Source organism: Chaetodon trifascialis, chromosome 8 (genome assembly GCF_039877785.1).
Source record: "Chaetodon trifascialis isolate fChaTrf1 chromosome 8, fChaTrf1.hap1, whole genome shotgun sequence".
In the NCBI taxonomy this organism is placed as follows: domain Eukaryota; kingdom Metazoa; phylum Chordata; class Actinopteri; order Chaetodontiformes; family Chaetodontidae; genus Chaetodon; species Chaetodon trifascialis.
The window spans coordinates 14,194,175-14,216,137 of record NC_092063.1 but is presented as its reverse complement, the minus strand read 5'-3'; the positions used below and the strand labels follow the sequence as shown (position 1 = coordinate 14,216,137).

Genomic DNA, 21,963 nt, shown 5'->3' with positions numbered 1-21,963 from the left:
TGTTTGCAGAAAGAAAACTAACACAGAGATGAATGTTTAGATTATTTATTTTCTTTTATCAAGGTGAAAAACACCAATGTAACAACAGCCATAATGGCACAGCTCCAGAAGTGAAGGACAGTCAAGGCGAGAGCTTGAGCTAGAAAAAGTTCACTCAAACTAACCTTGCAACATAATGTTTGTGTGACAGCGAAACGGACTGATCAGAAGTTAATGTAAAAAAAAAAAAAGTCCTCCTGTCACTGCATTCAGGCACAAAACATGAAACAAGTGCAAGAAATTATGCCCATGCACCATGAATAAAACTTGTTGTCAGGCCAGGTGAGCCGTGAAGCTAAATCCACCATACTCCAGGTATGCTGAAGATACAGAAACCGTACAGGTCAAACTAAGTGTCCCTAAGTCAAAGGTACGACATATATATGCAAATGAAGAGCACATACAGCCTGTAGCAGCAGAGTGACTTGAAAAAATAAAATCACATGCACTGCTTTACCACAGTATGGCTTTCAATTGAACAAATACTCCAATACAGCTAAATCCTTGGATCATTATTTCATAGGTTAAACATACCTCAGTGTCCAAAATAAAAAAAAAAAAGACGTTTCCTCTTTAAAATCTGCTTTCTGCTCACAAGAACAGTGGCGAGCAGGGGAAACTCAGTAAATAAACTCAGTAATACAAGACAGCAAGTCCTAACTGATGAGAGGATGCTGCTTTACCAACAAAGAAAAAATACTTGCATTGTTATGTTGCACCACAGCCCTTCAAAGAGCGTGAACTGAATACTCAGTTGAACTTTTCTCGGCCTGGATGCACAAAAACTCATCATCTCCCCAAAGTGGAGTCCTTTCCCACTGCCCTCACTGAAGGGCAGCACAATAAAGATGTCTGCCTGCTCCTTTTATTCAGTGAGTCATTTCATTCACTATCCTGCCTCCCTCGGTGAGGCCTCAGTAAGACACTCAGCTCACTTACATGGTTGTCCCATAGGTCATATGGAATGGATAACCTCAACAAACGCTACAAAGAAAGAAGTGCGTCAATCTGTTCGCTCTGAGATAACTTCGTGTTTTTATTAGTTTCAGTCAATCTGAGGATTGAGAAGATGTTTCATCGTCAGATATATTGTTTCTCCTTGGTTAAGTTTCTACCACACCTGATAATATATTAACCCTGAGCCAAACTGCCTGTAGGCCCTTGAGCCAGGCTAGGAGATACAGATTGTCACAGGGGGGCAACAAGCTCGGCAAAAGTGAGGCGAGGTGGAGCCACCTGCAGGTGTAAAAATCACAAGATAACCAAGAGAACTCAACCTCTAAACTTTGGAGTTGGCCTCAGCCGGCTCCTGTAAGGAGGGGATCTTGGGGATTGGACGTCTCTTTCTCCTCACAGCCGGATCTGGTTGGCCCGGTTTCTGTGCTCCCATGGCAGAGGCAGGAGGAGGGACGGGGAGGGGACGTCTTTTCTTCGCAGAGGTGATGCTGCTGGAGCGTTCACTGAGGATGCCCTGAGACACGCTCTCCATATCATCGACTGTTGTGTGCATGGCATCAGCCATCTCCCTCTTAGTCGCAGAGACAAAGCTGGGGTCTTTGGCAAGGGAGGCCAGACCGCCACCGACTAAAGCCTGGAAAAGAAAGCAACATGCAGTGGCTCAGAGTACAAACAGGAACATTTTCCAATTACTACTACTAGTAATGCATCACAGGTCTTGTTGTATTACCTGATATTGTTGTCATGCCTGACATTTTGACTGATGTTAGTTATAACATGGCATTTATTATAGTCCAGGAGCACCCAAACTTTTTGCCTCAGAGGCCCAAAACTGAAACTTAATATTCAGCCACAGGCCAAAAGCAAACACCTGTTGTGTAGATTGTTAAGATGCAAAATGGTACAAGGATCCCAAATTCCCTGAATTAACTGACATTAACTAATATCAGTGGAGTTTTTCTGAATCTACCCTTCATCCATATAAAACTCACTTGGATGTAACATCTCCAACAAAAATGAAGTGATCCACAGATGAAGTGTGTCCATGTGCTGGTTTTACAGCTGATAATATGTGATATTGCTGCTCTTGAAGTTAATGCACAGAGTTCCCAAAGAAAAACTAAAGTTTAACTGAGTTTGTTCTTCAGGACAAATTAGCGTGGTTCACACCAGGACACTGCTTAATTTGTGTCCAGGAAATGAGCCTGGTGCTGAAAAAGGAGCTTGTGCTTGTTATCGCCTGTCTATGACAGATGTGCCAGTGGATCAGGACATTTCCTGCTGATAGAGCTGGTAATTAATTAGTGTGTGACAAAAAAAGGTGGACGCTCAGAGATCCTTCCTCGCTTACCTCCTGGACGAGCTGGTCGGCTGCAGAGCAGGAGCTCTGACTCTGACTGTCACCATAGTCAGGGTAATATGGGAACTGCAAAGAAAAGATATGCATTCATACATTGTCTATAAAACCTGTTGATCATCATTTACTCTGGATGAGTCAATAATACATTACCTGCGTTTTGTCCGTCCTCACGGTGAAGCTCCAGGAGCGCGGGTTGTCTAAACAAAGGTGAAAAAAAACAAAACATAGTGAACAGCTCTGAAGAACAGAGACATTCATCTTTAACCAGCCAGATTTTATTCAAAGTATTTTTATTGATCTGCAATTCTAGGTTTTGGTCCTGGTTAAATGTAAAGTGGCTGGAAAAGCACTGTAAAATACACACTATCACCTCAAAAATGTTATGTGAGGCACCTTATTATTCTTCTGTAAAGCACTCTGAACAGCACTAACCTGCATGAAAGGTGCTGAACACATAGAGTTTGAGTGATGGGTTGACGTACCTGTCTCTGCATCCTCACTGGGATTATAAAAGTCTTCAGGACTGCCTTCTCTCTCAAATGAAAATCTGAAAGAAAACAAACATTTCCACCTGTCAGACATCACCCACATGTCATCTCGTCCCTTTGATAGACAGCGGTGTGTGTGGTGCTCACTCTGCGAAGGCGTTGTTGTTTGTGTTGCTTTTTGGTGCAGTTGTGGGGAAGAATTCGGTGGCGGGCACCAAGCCAGAGGAGTTTGGTGGAGACTCAGGCTGGCTCTCAGAGAACTTGAGGGGCCGCTGGTTGGTCATCTGCTGGGACTGACTGTTGGCCGGCTCAGTGGAGAACGAGTCCACCCGGTTACCAAACAGACCATGTGTACGCTGGAAATACAGAGCAAAACACACATGAAGGCAGAATCCAGCATTAGTGTTCACACTTCATCCAACTGACAAGCCATAAATATGCTGCACTTTGTCTGTGTAGCTGTTCTTTCAAGCTGCAGACAGCGTCCTCACCTGGTAAATGCCTTCCTCTCCAGCCTCGTCCATAGCTCTGTCCATCTCTTCCTCATTCTGCAGGTCTCCTGAAATGGCCCTGTGCATCTCTGGAGCCACCTCGTCTTCTATGCTCCTCAGGCCCGCCTAAAAAAACCCCACAAAAGATGTTAAAAAGGGAGAGCAAAGACAGACAGCAGCGTGTTCACAAGGAGAGGAAGAAAAGGAAAGGTGATGCTTAGAGACAAGTACACTGTAGTGCATAGAAAATGACTGACCGCGTATTGACTGCTCACCTGGATCTCTGGGCCTGAGGCACTCTTCTTAGTGGGCCGGTAGCCGTAGTACTCCTCCTGACGCTTCAAGAACTTACGGAAATGGTCCTGGAGCAGGAAGGTGGAGTAGAATTTCCCCACAGTCACCTCATCATCTACAACCAGAGACGCCACAGTGCTCTCAGTGTGTGAAAGAGTGGATTCTCTTTGAAAGGTGAAACCTTATTCGAGTTATGCTGACAGACTGACCTCCTATAGGGGGGATGACCTGGTCTAACAGTTTCATACTGGTGCGCTTCCAGATTTGCTTTATAATGGCTCTCAGCTCCTCGTTGGCCTGCTCAAAGTTACCTGTTCAGAACAACCCAGTAAGATTTTAGGGTCATTAATTATGTACATCAAGTTGAAGCAAACACTTGCAGTGTATATGAGCCTTTTGGACGTCAGTACCTTCTGTTTTGATCTTGAGGGCGGTCCTGACCAGAGCAAACAGGGTGGCATTGAAGGTGACGGTGCCATCGCTGTTGAGAGGCATGTTCATGCCGACCAAACGCTGCAGACAGGACGTTCACAGGATGCAGGCACCAGAGAGGAAGAGAACAATCAAACACAATACAGTGTTTAAAGTATTTTTTAGGCTGTATAAATTCTGATTTCTATCATCATCATCATCATTTTTTTGAGCACAAACAAAAATATATACTTATTCTGAATTTGATGACAGCAGCACATTTCAAACAAGTTGGGACAGATGGAAGAAAAAACATAGAAGCATGCACCACATGGCCTTCCACCCTGTTTATGTACCTTGCATGCAGCGCGGTGAGGGCAGAATTTGCCAAAGCCCAATGGAGGCTGGATGCGTCGGAGCAGCGTCACCACATCCAGATGTTTAATTCGCCCCCTGTTAGAGCAAAGGAACCTCTTATACTCATAGACTCAGAGTACATCGAGGGGCCACTGACTGTAAATGTGGCCTAGTTCAAGTGTGTTCTGAGCATGAATAAATTCAGGTTAGTAAAGTTTCATGAGCTGCGTTCAGACTTACGTGGCTTCAGGGTCATATTCAGCCCAAATCTTCTTAAACTCATCCAGATGATGTGGACCAAGAAGTGACCAATCACGGGTCAGATAGTCAAAGTTGTCCATGATGACAGCGACAAACAGGTTGAGGATCTGAAGTAGATACAATAATAGATATACAGTTTTAACGAGAGGATTGTTGTTTTTTTTTTGCATTATATGCTGATCGTTACAATTAAAGAACAGATTTGAAAGCAGCTAAAAGATAAATGCTGACATTCTGCTGCTGCTCACCAGGAAGGCACAGAGACAGTAGAAGCTGAGGAAGTAGAAGACAGCGAAGTTGGACCCGCAGGTGTACTCCTCCCCTGGCAGGAAGTCAGATTTGGGGTCGCACTTCTTTCCATACATCGAAGCCATCATTACTTCCTCCCAAGCTTCTCCAGTAGCACATCTGGAGACGTGAAGTGAGATTGTGGCTCAGTTTGTGCAGTCATTGACCTTTAAACCTACGATCCTGGCTCAGAGACTCACCGGAATAACATCAGAACGGCCTGCGGGAATGTCTGAAAGTTGTTGTTGCGGTTGATTTGGGTGCCATCCACTAAGGCCACCTTTCCAAAGATCTGAAGGGTTGTTACAATTCCAGTCAAAATACAGAAACTCGTCTTAGTGGAATTTAGTCCGAAACGTATTATTAGTCTACAGATAACTGGATCAAAACATTGTTTTTATCCAGAAAAAACAACCCTAACCGTACCTGCATCCCGATGACAGCGTAGATAAAGAAGAGCATAACGATGAGCAGAGCCACATGAGGGAGAGCCTGTCGAAACAAACCAGACAGTCAGCACAGTGAAAGTGTGGAGATAAAAAAAAATGAAAATGATGATGAGCACAGTGACAGACCTGGAAGGACTTGATGAAGGTCCACAGCAGGTTACGGATGCCCTCTGAGCGGTTCAGCAGCTTCACCAGACGCATGACACGGAAGAGTCGGAAAAACGTGATGGAAACTGAAGCATTTTCAGAGTCCTGCAGATAAAAAGAAGCAGAGGATTTGAGGAAAGAAAATACTGAAAAAGAAAAAAAAACATTGCTGGTTTTAATGTGGAGAATGTGTCAGCTTACCGCGATCGCTTGCATGGGATTTGTGTCCTGCACAAAGTAGATGACAAAGTAAAGTTAGTGAATTGTATTTATGGAAGTTATGATTTCATTAATTAGGGGGCTCAACAGACATAGCACCGATCAGCTGTTAAACATTATTATGGTATGATTTACACACAAAATAGGGTTAATATTAGAGACAGTTCTTCTACCTCTGATGAGTTTCAAAGCCTCCAGGTCTTAGCTGCTGAAAACTCATTTTGTACCTCATGCAAAATGAACAATATAAACACAAGTCCGACAAAACATTCGATGAGTTTTCAGCCAATCCAGCTGCATATTCTGTGCTGAGTGTATAAACCATCTGAGCCATACTGGAAAACAAACACCTTGAGGTCTTATCTTACACTCGCTCTAAGATAAGACAGACAGCAGAAACACGGACGTTTCTCCAGCAGTTTGAGCCACGCGGTTCAGTACAGCAGTGCTACAGTTTAGTAGAGAACATAGTGGGGTGCTCACACAGCAAGGCTCATGCAGCAGTGCAGTGCAGTGAAGATCAGATATTTACAGCACAGCCATGGAGACAGTACAGTCCTCCACTGGAGGCCAGGGCAGTCTGTGGAGGATAGACAGATGAGTCTATGGGGTGCATGGAGGACAGGGGGATTGAGAGGGATTAAGAGGGAGAAAGAGGAAGTAGAAGAAGAGGAAGAGTGGGAGTGAAATAGGCTTTGGAGGGAGAAAATTGAACCTGGTACAAGCTTGTGTTTGTGGATGGAAAAGATGAGGACAATGAAGTGCAACAACGGCAGGAAATAAAACAGTGACTGGCTTTTTACACTAAAGTCCTTAACTGACATTGTGCTCTGTTTAAAGTGCTGGAACAACACACAGAAAAGATAACATTACTGAAATGCTGTTATGGATAACTGTGGGAGTAATGGATAGTTTGGTGATGATAATGCTTCTGAGGTTGCTCTGGGGATGGTGGGGGTGGGAGAGTTGGGGTGCGAATGGCCAACAACAGCACTGACCATGTCCTGTCAGCTAGCTCTGCTGGCACCAATCAGCTGTTGGGCCACCTTTATATGCTTCTGGGTCAGAGCATTGAACAGATAAATTCAGTCACTTCACGCTATTGACTGGGAATGTCAACAGCAGGGACGTTCATACGCAGCACCTGCAATGATCATCTGATAACTGTGGAATCCGTTAGGATTGATGAACACGTTGTATCACATGTACTCACATCGACTTCACTCAGGATGACGTCAACAACGCTGCCGATGACGATGATGAAGTCAAAGACATTCCAGGGGTCTCCAAAGTAGCCCTGCATAGAGAGGTAAAGCAGTGCTGCCACAGTAGGACACGAGATCGGATGAATAACCATCTGAGCGGCAAAGATTAGAGTCAGTACCTTCGCTTTGAAGGCCATGAGCTTGAGGATCATCTCCACAGTGAAGAGCACGGTGAAGATCAAGTTCAGAGTGTCTGACAGCTTGGTCACAAAGTCCGACTGATTGCAGTGCTGCTCAAAGTGGAACGCCAACATTAGATATAACTTGAAGGAAACTAACAGACAACATCATAGTTAAATGAAACATGTGTAGCTATTATTTATCATGACACTCAAAAACCCAGTTAACACAGTTTTACACAGCGTCCCATTAATTCAGTGAGAACCATAATAATCAGGTGTTTCATAATGTGCTGCTCTCACTGTGGTTAGTGCTTTTCTGACCATGTATTCAATCTGCAGTTGTCAGCACCTCTAACCCTTCAGTAGATGCTGTGCATAAAGAAACTGAGATCCAAGCTGCAATAAAATGGATTAGCCTTCAGTCACAAATAAATCTGACCCATATTGAAACTTAAAAACTGGATCTCATCCACATTACCATAGTTACATAAAAGAATTTACAAAGTAAGGTTTTGTAAATGAAGTGATGGAGAATTATGTAGGGCAGCCTGCATTAATGCACTCCTAATCCCCACCATAATTAATTAGTCTGGGATTTTGCCAGAAAGTCATAATGTCCCATATTTTAAATAAAGTTTCAAAGCTTCCTCTTGGTCATTAATTGAATGCTGTGACAAACACTGAACTCTTCTTCTCTCTAAAGATACTGAGTATTGACTCTGAATATTGACTGTCAGCAACCTCAATACAATCTCAATCATTTTAGGTTACAGTGTGACTTTAATTTGCATACCTGCATCCCCAGACACAAGGTGTTGAGCATAATCAGGAAGAACATGAGGTACTCAAAGTAGCAGGAGGTGACAATGTACCACACTCTGTACTGGTAGGGGTTTTTGGGGATATAGCACCTCAGAGGACGAGCCTTCAGGGCGTACTGCACACACTGACGCTGATGGGGAGGAAAAGGAGAAAAATGATGAGTCATTTTTCACTTGTCTTAGATTTTATCATTGTCCTAAGCTTCATCTGTGAGGGTCTCTGTGTACCTGGTTCTTGTCCAGCTCACAGTCCTTATACTCCTCCTCGCCCTGCTCCTGGAAAGTGACAATGACGAAGCCCACAAAGATGTTCATCATGAAGAAGGCGATGAGGATGATGTAGATGATAAAGAAGATGGACACGTCCACGCGGTTGTTGAAGACAGGACCCATGTCTTCTTCGTCCGAATCGATGGCTCTGTATAACAACCTGGGAATAAATGGAGTGACGTTGAGAGAAGACAGGAAACTGGAAGGACAAAGATCAAAGATCAGAGATGCAATGAGAGTAATTTTAGATGAAATGTATAATTCAGCAGATTAAAGAGGACACATTGCCTCGATTAGCATCTCTGGCTCCAGGTAATGGAATTACTTCCCAACTCAATATCCATGTAATAAGATGTCCAGTCATCTAGCGCAATCAAACAGATAGGATCAAAAAAAAAAGAAGAAGAAGAAGAAGCAATTTATCTAATCAGAATTGACGCTGCTCTTACTGTGGCCAGCCCTCAAATGTGGATACAGTGAAGAGAGCCAGCATGCCGTAGAGCACATTGTCAAAGTTGAAGTCACTGTTGAGCCATTCTCTCTTAGCCAACACTGTGTCTTGAAGGGAATTATCCATGTGCTTCCAGAAGTATCCCCTGAGAGCAGACAGAGAGAACGGTCACTCTAAAACACCTTTCTGATAGGTGGAAAGATGTGTGAAAGATGTTTGTCTTACTGGCATTCCTCCCCAGTCGTTTTGGATGGATCTGTACAGCTGTAGAATTTACCCTATAGGGAGGAAAGGACCTCTGTGCTTAGAGCAGAATCATCTGGAAACATCAGCCTCACAGTATCAGTATCATACAACATGTGGTGTCAACGTCACCTTCGAAACACTCACCTTAAACAGCTGCACTCCTATACAGGCAAACATGAAGTTCAGCAGCATGGTGACCAGGACGATGTTACCGATGGTTTTAATGGCCACAAACACGCACTGAACCACGTGCTGTCATGACAGACAAACAAATATTGTTCATGTGCTATATTTATCTAACAGTTATAATTCGTAGTTTTTGGATTGTGCATGAAAAATATTTATATCTAGAGCTTATAAATACAATGCATTGCTATAGATAGCAGTGGTTTCCAAACCTATTTGCACATGAAAAACTACGTCTTATATAACCTCTTGTCAAGTTTCAGATGTCTGTCCAAGGCCCAAAGAAGTATTAAATATAAGATAAGTATTAAATATTTCACAAAACCTCACAACTGCTCAGATTTATCTTGTGAGGCCTACGTTGGGAACCACTGGCTGAAAGTAAGTAGTAAATAAACTTCCTCCACATTGATCAGCTGCAACAGTAAAATGAGACTTATACATCAGTATTAACAATCTAATAATGTTATATACAAATATATATGAATGACAGAGGCCATTTCTCTGCAGAACAAGTACTTTTACATTTGATAATTCAAGTAAATATTTCTCAGAACACTTTTGGATTTTTAAGTAAGATTATGAATGCAGGAGTGTTCTTACATAGTTGTACTAGTTCTAGTTAAAAAGATCTGATTACTTCCCCCACCACTGGACATGCAGACATTATCCCAGAGGAATGACCGTATGCAGGCATGTGTTGTACCTTTAACCCCTTGGCTCTATTGATGGCCCTGAGGGGCCTCAGCACCCTCAACACCCTGAGAATCTTCACCACAGAGATAGCACTGGATCTGCATACAACACATCGCAAAAAGCAGTCTTGATAAGCACAGCTGGGTGTACTAAAACTTGTATTTTAGGACAGAAATAACAATAACGATGTTCTTATTCCAATACAGCAATCAGAGGATGTTTACTCACTCCATTCCCATAGAGAGCAGGGAGACTCCAACCACAATCAGATCCAGGATGTTGAAGGAGTTACGGCAGAAGGAGCCCTCGTGCATGAACGCTCCATATACTGTCATCTGTCAGTCAGATACATCAGAGTCAAGCCCAGAATACTGAACTAAACACATTTGTGTTCACACTGTTTTTGTCAGACAGTGGAACAGATGTGCTGCCCTGAACGTCAAATAAAACTGAGGTTAGTTAATTAATCAAATTAGTCGATTTACAGAAAATTGAGACTATTTTTGATAATCACTAATCTTTTAAATGTTTATTTTAGCAAAAAAATCCCCAAATGCACTGGTCTCAGCTTCTGAAATGAGAGTATTTGCTGTTTTTCTTTGTCTTTGGCTGAATATCTTTGGCATTTTAATTTTTGGTCAGGCAAAACAAAAAATTGTGAAGGACACTTTTGACTTTTTTCTGACATTTTAATAACCAAACAATTAAACAAGAATTTAAACAGATTACTCAATAAGGAAATAATTGCTAGATGCAGCCCCAATGCTAAAAATGTCATGAATATATTTCCAGCAGTGCTGACTCACAGATCACTGAGTTTGAAGGCAATAACTACTAGCATTGCAAATCAAGTCGGTTCACAGTGAGTCTCTCAGGTTCTGAACACAGTATCCCAGTGGAAACATGAAACATGTGCAAAGACACAATTTCATTATTATGAGGGAAGATTCTAGTGGTCTGAGATACTCATAATGCTGTTTCAGAGGCATTTTTCTCTGCCAGGAATAACATTAGGGACTAAGTTGTTTAGTTTTCTGTCATTTTTGCGACAAAATGATAAAATTTAACCACATAAACTATCAGAAAAGAATATTTAGCATCTGCTTCAGAGCAAAAATATCAATATCTGTTATGTGGTATCTTAACTTCAAAGAGACAACAGGAGTCAAACTCAAATAAGGCTGAAAATGAAATATATAGCACATTACCTTCAGTACAATCTCAATGGTGAACACGGTTGTGAAGACGATGTCAGCATAGGCCAAGATCTGCAGGAAAAGCACAAAGGGTTCTTATCAAATTTGGCCCTCTTCAGAATTAAATGTGTAGCGATAGACCTGATTGTCACCTGGTTTCTGTAGGACTTGGGATCAATGGGGTCCTCTGCTGCCAGGGAGATGGAGGAGAGCAGGATGAAGAGGAGGATTAAATTGGTGAAGGACGAGGCGTTGATGATCTTGTAGCACAGCTTCCGGAACCTGGATACCAATGAATGTGCAAAGAGCCGGTTGTGTTCTCATGATACAGTATGAGAGAACACACTGAAATAAAACCACTCTGGGGTCTGTTATTCTCAGGTTGGTATGTCTGGTTCTTACTTGTTCTGAGGGCCAAAAATGAAAAAGGAACTGGCTTCAGGCAAAGGAACGGCTTCTTCCTTCAGCTGCAGGTCGGCCATTGGTCGGGGCCGGGGGCTGATGGGGATTTCAGGCTCTTCCTCCTCGTCATCACCTGCCACGTGGAAGAAAATAGACTCAAAGTTCAATTATTGGTAGAAGTTATGTTACAGCGCCACAGAAGAGAAAAACAAAGATCCAGCAAGTTAGATAAAAGTCATACTTTCATAAAAAGGAAATCTCTCTCTTCTCTACTGAATCACGGTGTAGGCTTTATATGGTGGTCACCAGAGTAGTGTGAAAACAGTCTAACTTTAGACTGCGCTATAAACTTGGCTAAGGGAATCGGCTGAGTAATAATAACGAGGGGTTACTATACTTGTACTGTAACATAGCCAGGACAGCAGCAGCCAGTGTAATGAATATGAAGTCCTGCAATCTAAGCTACAACTACATCGCTGAGAAATGTGGGAGCTCTAAGATTTAGAGATGAGCAGAGGCTCAGGCATGCTTTGTGTTACCTGGGAAGTCATCAGGCGGAAATGGATCTTTCACTTCATTGACATTGGACTCAAACTCGTCAATTTTGAGCTGAAAAAAAACAAAAAAACAAAAACATGTCCATGTAATATAGATACTTACGCTGCTGAATAATACATCATTACAAAGAGTCAATATGTGACATGATACCTTGGCTGTGGTGGGCATGCCCTCCATCTTGGCTCTCTGCTCTGCCAGTTTCTTAGCTATCCTCTCCCTCTCCTCATCAGTCTTTTCAGGCATTTTGGACCTGGAACAAAAGAGATTAAGGGAATAGAGTAGAGTTTAGCTATGAGAAGACAAAGCAGATCATCTCACTTAGGTTGAACTTTTGGTATTCTTTTATCCACCTTAGAAGCTTTCTCCTCATCTTCTCCTCCGCCTTTTCCTTCTGGGCTGAAGTCAGACTCTCAGCCTCTGCCAGGTTGTCGACGGCAATGGCCAAGAAGACATTGAGGAGGATGTCTGATGTCTGAGCTCAGGGAAACAAAAACCTTGATTTTTTAAAAAAACATTATTCCTGTGTCTGGACTGCAACGTTAGCCTGTTTGTCAGTCGGTCAGTTGACCTAAAACTTTGGTCCAGACTTAAATATTTCAACAGTTGTTGCATGGATTGCCATGCAAATTTGTACAAAAATTCAATGAAACCAGATGATGTTTGCAACTTTAGTGATTTCCTGACTTTTCATCTAGTGCTAAAACTTCTATTAGTCCAATACTTTGGATTCGGACCGAATACCTGCAAAACTAACGACACTCCCATCAGGCTCAGCTATACATGATGTTGTGCTAATTAGCAAATGTTAGCATGCGGTTAGCAAGATGGTAAACATGATTAACATTATACCTGCTAAACATCAGCATTATAGCATTGTCACTGTGAACATGTTAGCATTTAGCTGAAAACATAGCTGTTTCTAAGAACAGCTGCTAGCATGGCTCTAGACTCCTCGCACTGTTAAATCCTAGATGACATTGTGAGTGTATTAGAAGGATACAGTTCCCACAGACATACAGGATTATAAAGTAGATGGCGACCAGGATGCCAGGAAAGTCAGGCCCTCCATAGGCCATAATGCCATTGTTCATGATGGTGGTCCAGTCTTCTCCTGTCAGGATCTGAGAGATAGTCAAGTGTTAAAAAGCAGGCAATGATTCATTTCCTTTAAGCTATGGAAGGATGGGGGTAGATGCTGCTACTGTCAATGAACTCCTGGCGTCTCAGCTCACCTGAAACACACTGATGAGGGCCTGAGGGAAGTTGTCAAAGTTACTGCGTCTGGGTCTGTGGTCGGGAAAGTTAAATTTCCCCCCAAACACCTGCATGCCCAGGAGTGAGAAAATGACAATGAAGAGGAAGAGAAGAAGGAGCAGAGAGGCGATGGAGCGTACAGAGTTGAGGAGAGAGGCCACAAGATTACTCAAAGAAGTCCAGTACCTGCAGATCAGTTGGAGAAACGGACGTGTTAAAAGACATTAAATCACATGACAGCTAATCTAATGCAACATGATCTGTTGAGGGGAAATTACTTACTTTGTGACTTTGAGGATCCTGAGCAGTCGGATACACCTGAGCACAGAGAAACCCAGCGGAGCTACGGCTCCTGCAGAAAACATGATCATCTCCAGGATCCCGCATAGCACCACAAAGAAGTCAAAGCGGTTAAACAGAGACATGAAATACGCTCGGGGACCCAGCGCATACATCTTCACGAACATCTCTATGACAAACAGCACCAGCAGAACACGACTGGCCACATCTGTTGAGACGAGAGGAGAGAGACAAAGGGATGAAGCTGTGAGAAACAGCATTTGTGTTAAAAAAAAAAAAAAATTCACAGTATATTAATTGCCTACCTTGCAGAGAAGTCAGGCTGTCAGACTGGTGGTGGTGCTCTGTTGCTATGGTCAGTGTGTTGAGGAAGACGAGGAACATCACAAGCCAGTAAAAGCCCTTGGTTTTCACATACACCAGGCACTTCATCCTGAAGAAACGGTTCCAGCGACGGGCCAGGCGGCTATAGACAAGAATAACCCTGGTTTACTGAGTCAAGTCACAGCCAACATCACATACAAACATATACACATGTACAGTGGACTCACTAGTAGTACACAATTCGACTCTTGCCTTCCAGGTCATACAGGCTGTCTGTGTCTGAATCTCCACTGGTCAAAGGCAGGAGTCCTGACAAGAGAATAACACTTGTAATTCAACAGTATTTATGTGGGACGGGTGCTGAGGCAGGTTTATAATGAGTTTATAATGCTGACCTTTGCCCTCTCGGTCAGCATCCAGGACCTCAGCGTGAGTGATCCACTCCATGTAGCCGTGCAGGTCTTCATCCAGCTGCTGACGCTCTCGCAACTTCTGGAACTCTCCACGTGATCTGGCCTTCTCTCGCTCTTTGGTAAACTCTCTGAGTGCAGAGTGGAATGTGATTATTTCTTGGTTTGTCCATTTGAAGAGGCAAGACGCAGGAAAGAGAAAGGATGGAAGACAATAGTTGTCTTACCCACTGAGCACACCAAGAACCAGATTGAGCACGAAGAAGGAGCCCAGCAGAATGAGAGGAACAAAGTAGAGCCAAGGCCATTCATTTCCTATGGCATCATTCACCTGAGAGACAACTCTGGGTCAGCCAAAAATACTGTGTTCTGTTAGGAATTCAGCATACTTAACACAATAAAAAACAAAAATGTAGACATATGTTTTGGTGGCAGGAGCAGGTTCCCTAACACTGAAACTGAAAAACAGCTGAGGTGATGTCCAGTCACTGACCCAGTAGAGCACTTTGGTCCATCCCTCCATGGTGATACATTGGTAGACCGTAAGCATGGCAAAGCCGATGTTATCAAAGTGGGTGATGCCATTGTTGGGACCCTCCCAGCCTGGCCGACACTCAGAGCCGTTGATTAGGCAGCGGCGTCCGTTACCAGCCTGAGCACAGGGTGCAGGCTGCTCACCTTCTGCTGTGGAGTAGATATCTGTGGGCCAAAGGCAAGAGGTGAATATCAATTTGGAATGTAGCTTCAGGGATTTCCAGGAGGTATGACAACGTATATAAAAGCTGAAGTGCAACTGTGTCTGATTGTGTCGTTTATGCATACTTGTGCCCATGTAGTAGCAAGTCTTATGCATTTTGCACTTGAAGAGCTCCAGTCCCATGATGGCATAGATGGTGACCAGCAAGAAGACCAGCAGGGCGATGTGCAGCAGAGGCAGCATGGCTTTAAGGATGGAGTTCATCACCACCTGCAGGCCTGAAAGGGAACAGTAAGACCAAAACATCATATAAACAATATGTCCAAATGAATGAAAAGTGTGACATGGACACAGGGGTTTTTCTGCAGTAGTTTTGGATTACAGAAGAGGCTCTTACTAGGGACTCCAGAGACGAGACGTAAGGGCCGCAGCACTCTGAAGGCTCTCAGTGCCTTCATGTCAAACCCCCCACCTTTCTCCAATGGCACACCTGCTATCTTATTGATGGTGTCCAAGGCAAAAGTGAAGAGACTGTAGGAGAAGATTACAGAACCATAACGGTTACATGAGCATTACAAAATGGCCACTCACCAGAACAATAATCCATGATGTGGCTATCAGATATGAAATTGTCAACTATTTAAGTGTCAGAGGCAGTTTCTTAGATGTGGTCCCAGGGAAGCTGTGTCCTTTGCTGGCAGAGACATCCACCTGCAGCTCAGAGCTCATCTTACCCCATGAAGACGATGACAAAGTCCAATATGTTCCAACAGTTCCGTAAATAGGCGCCTTCATGGAACACGAGCCCATATGCCACAATCTTCAGAAAGCACTCTAGTGTGAATATGATCAGGAAGATATACTCCAAACTCTCCTGCAGCAAGACAAAAGCAGGAAATTGTATTTTATAAAGCTCACAACCTTCAGGCTAAACTCTATAGTAAAATATGGAATGATTGGAGTAAATGACAACTTTGGCATTTAAGCACCTGCTGGGTGGAACAGCAATAGATGTTGCTGGTATTGGATGAACTCATTAGCTTTTATAACCTCTTGCAGATTAAACATGACCTCGGGAGGTTTAAACAGATGGGTGACCCATGAGTCACACTGTGATTAATGAAATAAGTTGAGCCACAATTTAAAAAGAGCTTTGTCAGACTGTATGACGCAAACTGTTTGCAGAAAAATCAAATAGTTCAGAGGTGGTTAACAGATAAACATCAGGGTGATTGAATTAAATCCTCTGTTTGCTAATTGGGCCTGTATCTGTGTTTTTATAATCAGTGTTGATATTTTCTGAGAAAAAAGGAGCTCACCATACAGCAGATGTGCTGCCACAACACTCCAACGCACACATTTGCTTACAAAAGCAGCTTGAAATTATCATCATTATCATTCATATCATTTGCTCTTCATTGCTGGTGTAAATACAAATGTTGTAGGAAAACAGTATGATAGAGCTCCCGGGGAATCCAGGCAGAATGTCAGGTATCTTCAAGAGAGTTCATTTGAGGTACAGCGCACTATAAATTACATATGATAGGTTGTTTATTTCCCTTTCCCCTTTTTTTTCCCCTTTTAACCAAATCAGGTCAATAATGTTTGGTTGAACCAACCAGCAGCAGTCCCCAAGTCCCTAAAATCAGTCACACATTCACAATAATGCATACCAAATTTCAACAAGTAGAGCTGCGCTTCTGTGTTGCAGCGTATCAGTGTTACATACCATCATATTTCATGAGTATAGTATGAGTATGAATGCGGTAATGTGCCAACGTTTTTGGACTCTCCTGTATCCACCTGCGTCAGTGAGGTGACGCTGTCTGGACCGACCTACTTCTAACAGCAGCGGGGGTGGGGGGAGCTGAGCAGCTCTTCTTACATCGCTCACCTCTGAGGAATGGCACAGTGAGAAGTAAGGAGGGTTTGGGAGGAGGCTGGTAAGTGGGCCAAAGCAAAGATGTTACAGAAAAGGATCAGTTTCAGGGTCAGATACCCGATGACTTGATGAAACTCTCTGGGTGTAGGTCAATCAGTTGGGTATCAACAACTTAGATTTTTGGCATCACTGGACAAAACAAATGGTCTGAGAGAAAACTAGACTTCTGCACCACCTCTTGGTCTCAGGCTTCAGAAAATGAAGCCCCTGATGGAAGACTTTGGCCAATCACAGGACATTTCAGAGAGAAGGCGTATTGGTTGTTCTATATATGCAAACACACATTCTTTGGTGGTGAAAGCCCGATTCAATGGCAGGAAATCCTGCAGAAAATGCTGCAACTTGTGATGAATTTGCAATACGTCCTTTGCCTCCAACGGCGTGTGTTACAAAACACATGTGAACACATCTCGGCTCCACGCGGAGCCTCAGGCTCATTATGTTTGATGCCATGGCCTCCGTATTGACACCTGCAGTTACTGGTGGTATCAGTGTAAATACTACAGGTCACAGAATTCTGGGGGTAGCAAAACAAACTACTGGTGCATCAAAAAGTCAATAAGAGGCCTTTTTCAATCACTCTGTGAACAACGGTGATCTGATTTCATGCTGCCCACAGAGTCTCTGAACAGCAGGGCACACTGAAAGAGTTTATTACCTCCCTGAAAAGTTGGAGGTTTGCAGCCTGTTGCCTGCGGCTCTTTATCTAACTGCTCACTGTGGCTGCTCCTCGTTCCATTACCTGCAACATTTAAACTGAACCGCTGTTACAAAAAGCTGAGGATGACCCTCATCTTTTTCTGTAGACGCATTTCCGATGAACGATTGTGGTCAGTATCAACCTTACTGACAAACACATTGCATTTCCTGTTACCACCTCCAATTCGTAAAACTGCAATTATATGAATATTACCATACTTTCATCAGTGGGCTAATGACTCAGTCACTGTTGTGTTACCTCAGTGTAACAGACATTTATCTCAATGAAAATTTGCAGGATTATTACTTTGACCTAGTGATGCGTTGAGTTTATTCACTGACTGGTGGAACGCAGGCTATGGGGGTTATACAGTATATTGACATTTGATCAGGAAGTCAGGCCTCTCGGAGACAGTGATCCACATATCAAGTCTGTCACAATGAGCCTCCTCAATATCATAACACCAGTGTCAATACAATCTCAATTATCTAGACACTGGCAGGATGTGCACAGTGTGCAAACACATGACCTTTGCTCACAACACCACATACATACACACTTTGATCATCCCATTCATTCTCCGAGCTATAACACACTACCCACATCCTGACAGCAGTGTAAACACACACCTATGAAGATGAAATATAACACCTATAATATTAAACACATCAGCAGCTTCCATGGGTCAGACACCTGCCACCAGCTACTTTACACTGTCAATCACCTGCTGTCTCGAGAAAACTGTAATGTAAATGTAAATTTGTCCATACAGGGGAACACACACACACACACACACACACACACACACACACACACACATGCACACACACACGCACACACACGTACACACACACACACACACACACACGCACACGCACACACACGTATCCGTCGTATTCGTAGTTAATTCTCACGCTTTTGTATCGCTGTCGTCTTTAACAGCCAGTTTCAGGTCACAGAAGGTTAAAGTAATCTCAGCTGGAGTATAAACGAATAGCACAGTTGTTTGATGGCGTGTTCCTCTGCAGACACAGATGGGACTCCGAATAAAGGACTGGAAGCATCTAAATGAGGCTTGGCACTCGCACCAGCTGAAACTTTCAGCTATGAAGTGTTTAACTTGGCTGGCTCAAAGCAGTCACATTCATTTGTTGGACATGGTGGCACAGACATCTGCTGGACATGGTAAAATACTGGATCCTTTATAAACAAAGGACCACGCGTTTCTTTTTTCACAGCCAGTGTATTATGACCAACAAATGCCAATACCACATTCTGAGTCACACGTCAGGGAAAGTGTGTGTGGTCATACTCACTAAACTTGAGTTGGTGTTATTACTGTCTTCTTCAGGCATGGGCAGGAACACAGCCAAAGCGATACAGTTTGCAAAGATGGTCAATAAGATGATGATCTCAAAGGTTCTGGGTGGGAAAACTCAAGATCATAACAGCAATGCTTGAGGAGGACTGGTAAAATCCCAGTTCCCCCGGAAGGAACATCAAGAAAGGGCTCATAATGACAATATTTGAGTTATCATGTTCATGCCTAGTAAATGTTAACAATGGAAGGGTTAAATAAATTTCTGTTTCTGTGTGAGGGGTGAGTTTCTTGTGATGTAATGTAACAAATTAAATCAAACAGCTTCACAATGCTAACAATGGTCAGTGCCTCTGAGTGCTGCTTGAAACACCATCCCTATGACAGCCGTATGTCTGCTTCATTCTCGCCCATAGGGGGCGCTCCATAAGAATTCCCCTGCCAGGTCAGCATCATGTCTTCTTGTGATGCCGCGGGACAGCTGCACAGCCCAAGAATATGACCAAACCATTTAAACACAGACTGCTCCTCAGTAAAAAAAAAAAAAAAGAAAAAAAAAGAAAAACAAAAGCTGTTTGGTTATTCTTTGAGATACTTACTTCTATTGATTCTAAGATAAGTGAGCGTTGATAAAAAAAATTTTTTAAAGCACAATAAAAAGGATTTAATTTTGCTCTAAGCACAGCAGCCATGCCCTGTGTCACAGAATCACATACCGATGTGATTAAACTGCTGCAGTAAAAAACTCGTGGCCTGGCTGAGCATATGGGCACAAAGTTCAGGGAAACTGTTCAGAGAAAGAAGAATTACGTTATAAAATGTTGTAAAAATCACATTCACTTTGACACTGTGAGTCCTATTGTGAAGATAAGGTTGTCGTCACTGGATGGATAGGATTATGTGGATTCTATTTTGGCAGTTAAACACGTATTATCCCAGAATGGACATCGGGCTAAAAGCAGGAAACCCCCTATAGGGGCTATAACATCACTCAGCAGCCTGCCCTGTGTTCATGCTTCATAGAGTGCCAACAATTCAGAGCAGCTTTTTCCACATAGCAAAATATCAGCTATCAGGACACTAAGAGGCAAGTTCTGTCTTCCTGGTGTAAGCTTAAGAAGCTCTCCAGGTGAAAATATGAAGGCTACAAACAAGACATTGACAACGGGCTGCCAGATAGATAACAAAAGTCTTAACACTTCAGGGGTCGCCTTAACACAGATTTGAAAGAGACTTGGCTCGGGCTTTGCTTACCACAGGTGAACTACATGGCTGATAATTCACTGGCCTGCAGCTGTCAGAATTCTTAATTAGGGCTCGGCGTGCTGTAATAACTGTATAATACCCTCAGCTTCTTACACAATTAATATTCAAGAGTAAAACATGTGTTTTCAGGCCAATGTCTACTTTATAGTACAAAAGGCTGTGTGTTGTGCATAATGTAGGTGTGTGTGCGTGTGTGTGTGTGTGTGTGTGTGTGTGTGTGTGTGTGTGTGTGTAAGATATAAAGGATACTTCCACTCCACAATGTTGATACAGGCCTTGCGGAAGGGGTTTTTGAGGGTGAGGAGGAAGAGGGATCTGGCAGGTCTAGGGTTGCCCCCTGTGGCCTGTAGCTTCTTCAGCTTCTCCCTCTGCTTCCTCTTCAACTCCTCTTCATTCATGATGACCGGCTTGGCTGCCTCTGCGTTGGCCGCCATCTTGACGCTTTCACCTGAGACAAGCTCCCAGTCCGGTAGAAATGTGTCCTCTCGCTTATAATCCCAAACTGACGCAGAGTACAGGTCCCCGCTGTGAAGGCCCCCTCTGGGTTCCTGCCGATCCTGTGTGCGCTCCTCCGCCGCCCTCTCTCCCCTCTTCCCCTCTCCCTCTGACTCACGCAGAGCCACAGGCCTCTCCTCCTGGCTGAGGGCCTCTGACAGAAAAAGCCCCCACAGCAGGGAAAAATAACAGGAGCCCAGAGTGGCTGCAGGAGCAGTTGGCCCTGCGGCAGTTTAAATTTAGACCGTGAACCACTGACAGGCCATGCTTGGGGATGGTTAAGAGGGTGGGGGGGTGGAAGGTGGAAGATGGGATCAAGGGGACAGGGGGGTTGGGGCAGGACAGCAGTGGCAGACGAGAGCACAAAGAAGTGGGCAGACTAGAGTTTGGGGGGGTCTTGTAGTAGCACAACATCATCACCACTACCCGAAACTGTGAAGAACTAGTGAACTTTCTTGTAATCTGTCGCACCGTGTGACTACATGTGGGACATTTTTCTCCCTGTTTTATGCTGGAAAAATGGGTTTGGGTGAAATGGTTAGTGTCACCTCGGTCTATAATACACTTTAATGTAGCTGTAAGCAAGTTGTTTTATATCGGTCAAGACTAGAACTCTTCCTTTGGGCACCGATAAGGGGGGGCTGGTGTACAGACAGATCATGAATGACAGTCATAAAACACTGTTATAATGGTATGTCTTCATGGAAGTTATAATTGCTGACAAATAGTGTTGATCAATTATTAAAAGTTAAATAGGTGTCAAAGTTAAGCATTTTTAATGTGAGTCTGAATGACTGAATTATGAACTACTTCAGACAAAACTGTTCACATATCAAGAACTTGAACACCTAATTCTTGTGAAATATTTATAAAAATGTGGTCAGAATAATTAATTTGGACCACAGAAGTTTGTAAAACAATAGCAAAATATGCTCATATGCTCAATTCAAATGAAAGTGGATAATTTAATACTGAATTAATGCTGAGTGCTAAAGAGTCTATTAGTCTGAATAGTGCAACATCTGATCATGGGAAAAAAATAAGCATGTACACAGTTTATGACTTTCCAAACTTAAGGCATAATATTCGATATGACAGAGGTGAGATTACTAAAAGTTTTCCCAGAAAGTGAACACCACACAAGATGTGAGGAAGGCCGCCAGAAGGCAAAGCAGTGAGCCCACATGTTATGTACTCTGTCGCCCCCTAGTGCCAATAATCAGTAGCAGTGACTTATGCTGGAAACAAAATAATATCCCTGAACATCGGGAGGAATGAAAATA

At 43.2% G+C, this 21,963-nt stretch overlaps 1 protein-coding gene across 1 annotated transcript; it reads right to left on the bottom strand.

Annotated features, from left to right (window-relative positions):
* Positions 1-40: 40 nt before the first annotated feature.
* Positions 41-20,879, bottom strand: cacna1sb (calcium channel, voltage-dependent, L type, alpha 1S subunit, b). Its single transcript, XM_070967960.1, has 45 exons — positions 20,435-20,879; positions 18,918-19,023; positions 15,694-15,833; positions 15,357-15,490; positions 15,085-15,237; positions 14,756-14,961; positions 14,490-14,593; positions 14,248-14,393; positions 14,080-14,161; positions 13,834-13,994; positions 13,511-13,736; positions 13,207-13,414; positions 12,975-13,095; positions 12,325-12,439; positions 12,125-12,224; positions 11,956-12,025; positions 11,417-11,549; positions 11,167-11,296; positions 11,027-11,086; positions 10,047-10,153; positions 9,829-9,916; positions 9,081-9,188; positions 8,916-8,968; positions 8,689-8,835; positions 8,198-8,399; positions 7,942-8,100; positions 7,146-7,256; positions 6,975-7,058; positions 6,294-6,341; positions 5,744-5,770; positions 5,522-5,647; positions 5,373-5,438; positions 5,147-5,238; positions 4,907-5,066; positions 4,638-4,765; positions 4,397-4,493; positions 4,040-4,142; positions 3,839-3,940; positions 3,611-3,744; positions 3,336-3,461; positions 2,992-3,200; positions 2,839-2,903; positions 2,507-2,553; positions 2,348-2,422; positions 41-1,630 (listed from the first exon to the last, which is right to left on the bottom strand). The coding sequence occupies exons 1-45, from the start codon at positions 20,617-20,619 to the stop codon at positions 1,319-1,321; spliced, it is 5,556 nt and encodes a 1,851-aa protein (XP_070824061.1). The 5' UTR covers positions 20,620-20,879; the 3' UTR covers positions 41-1,318.
* Positions 20,880-21,963: the final 1,084 nt, after the last annotated feature.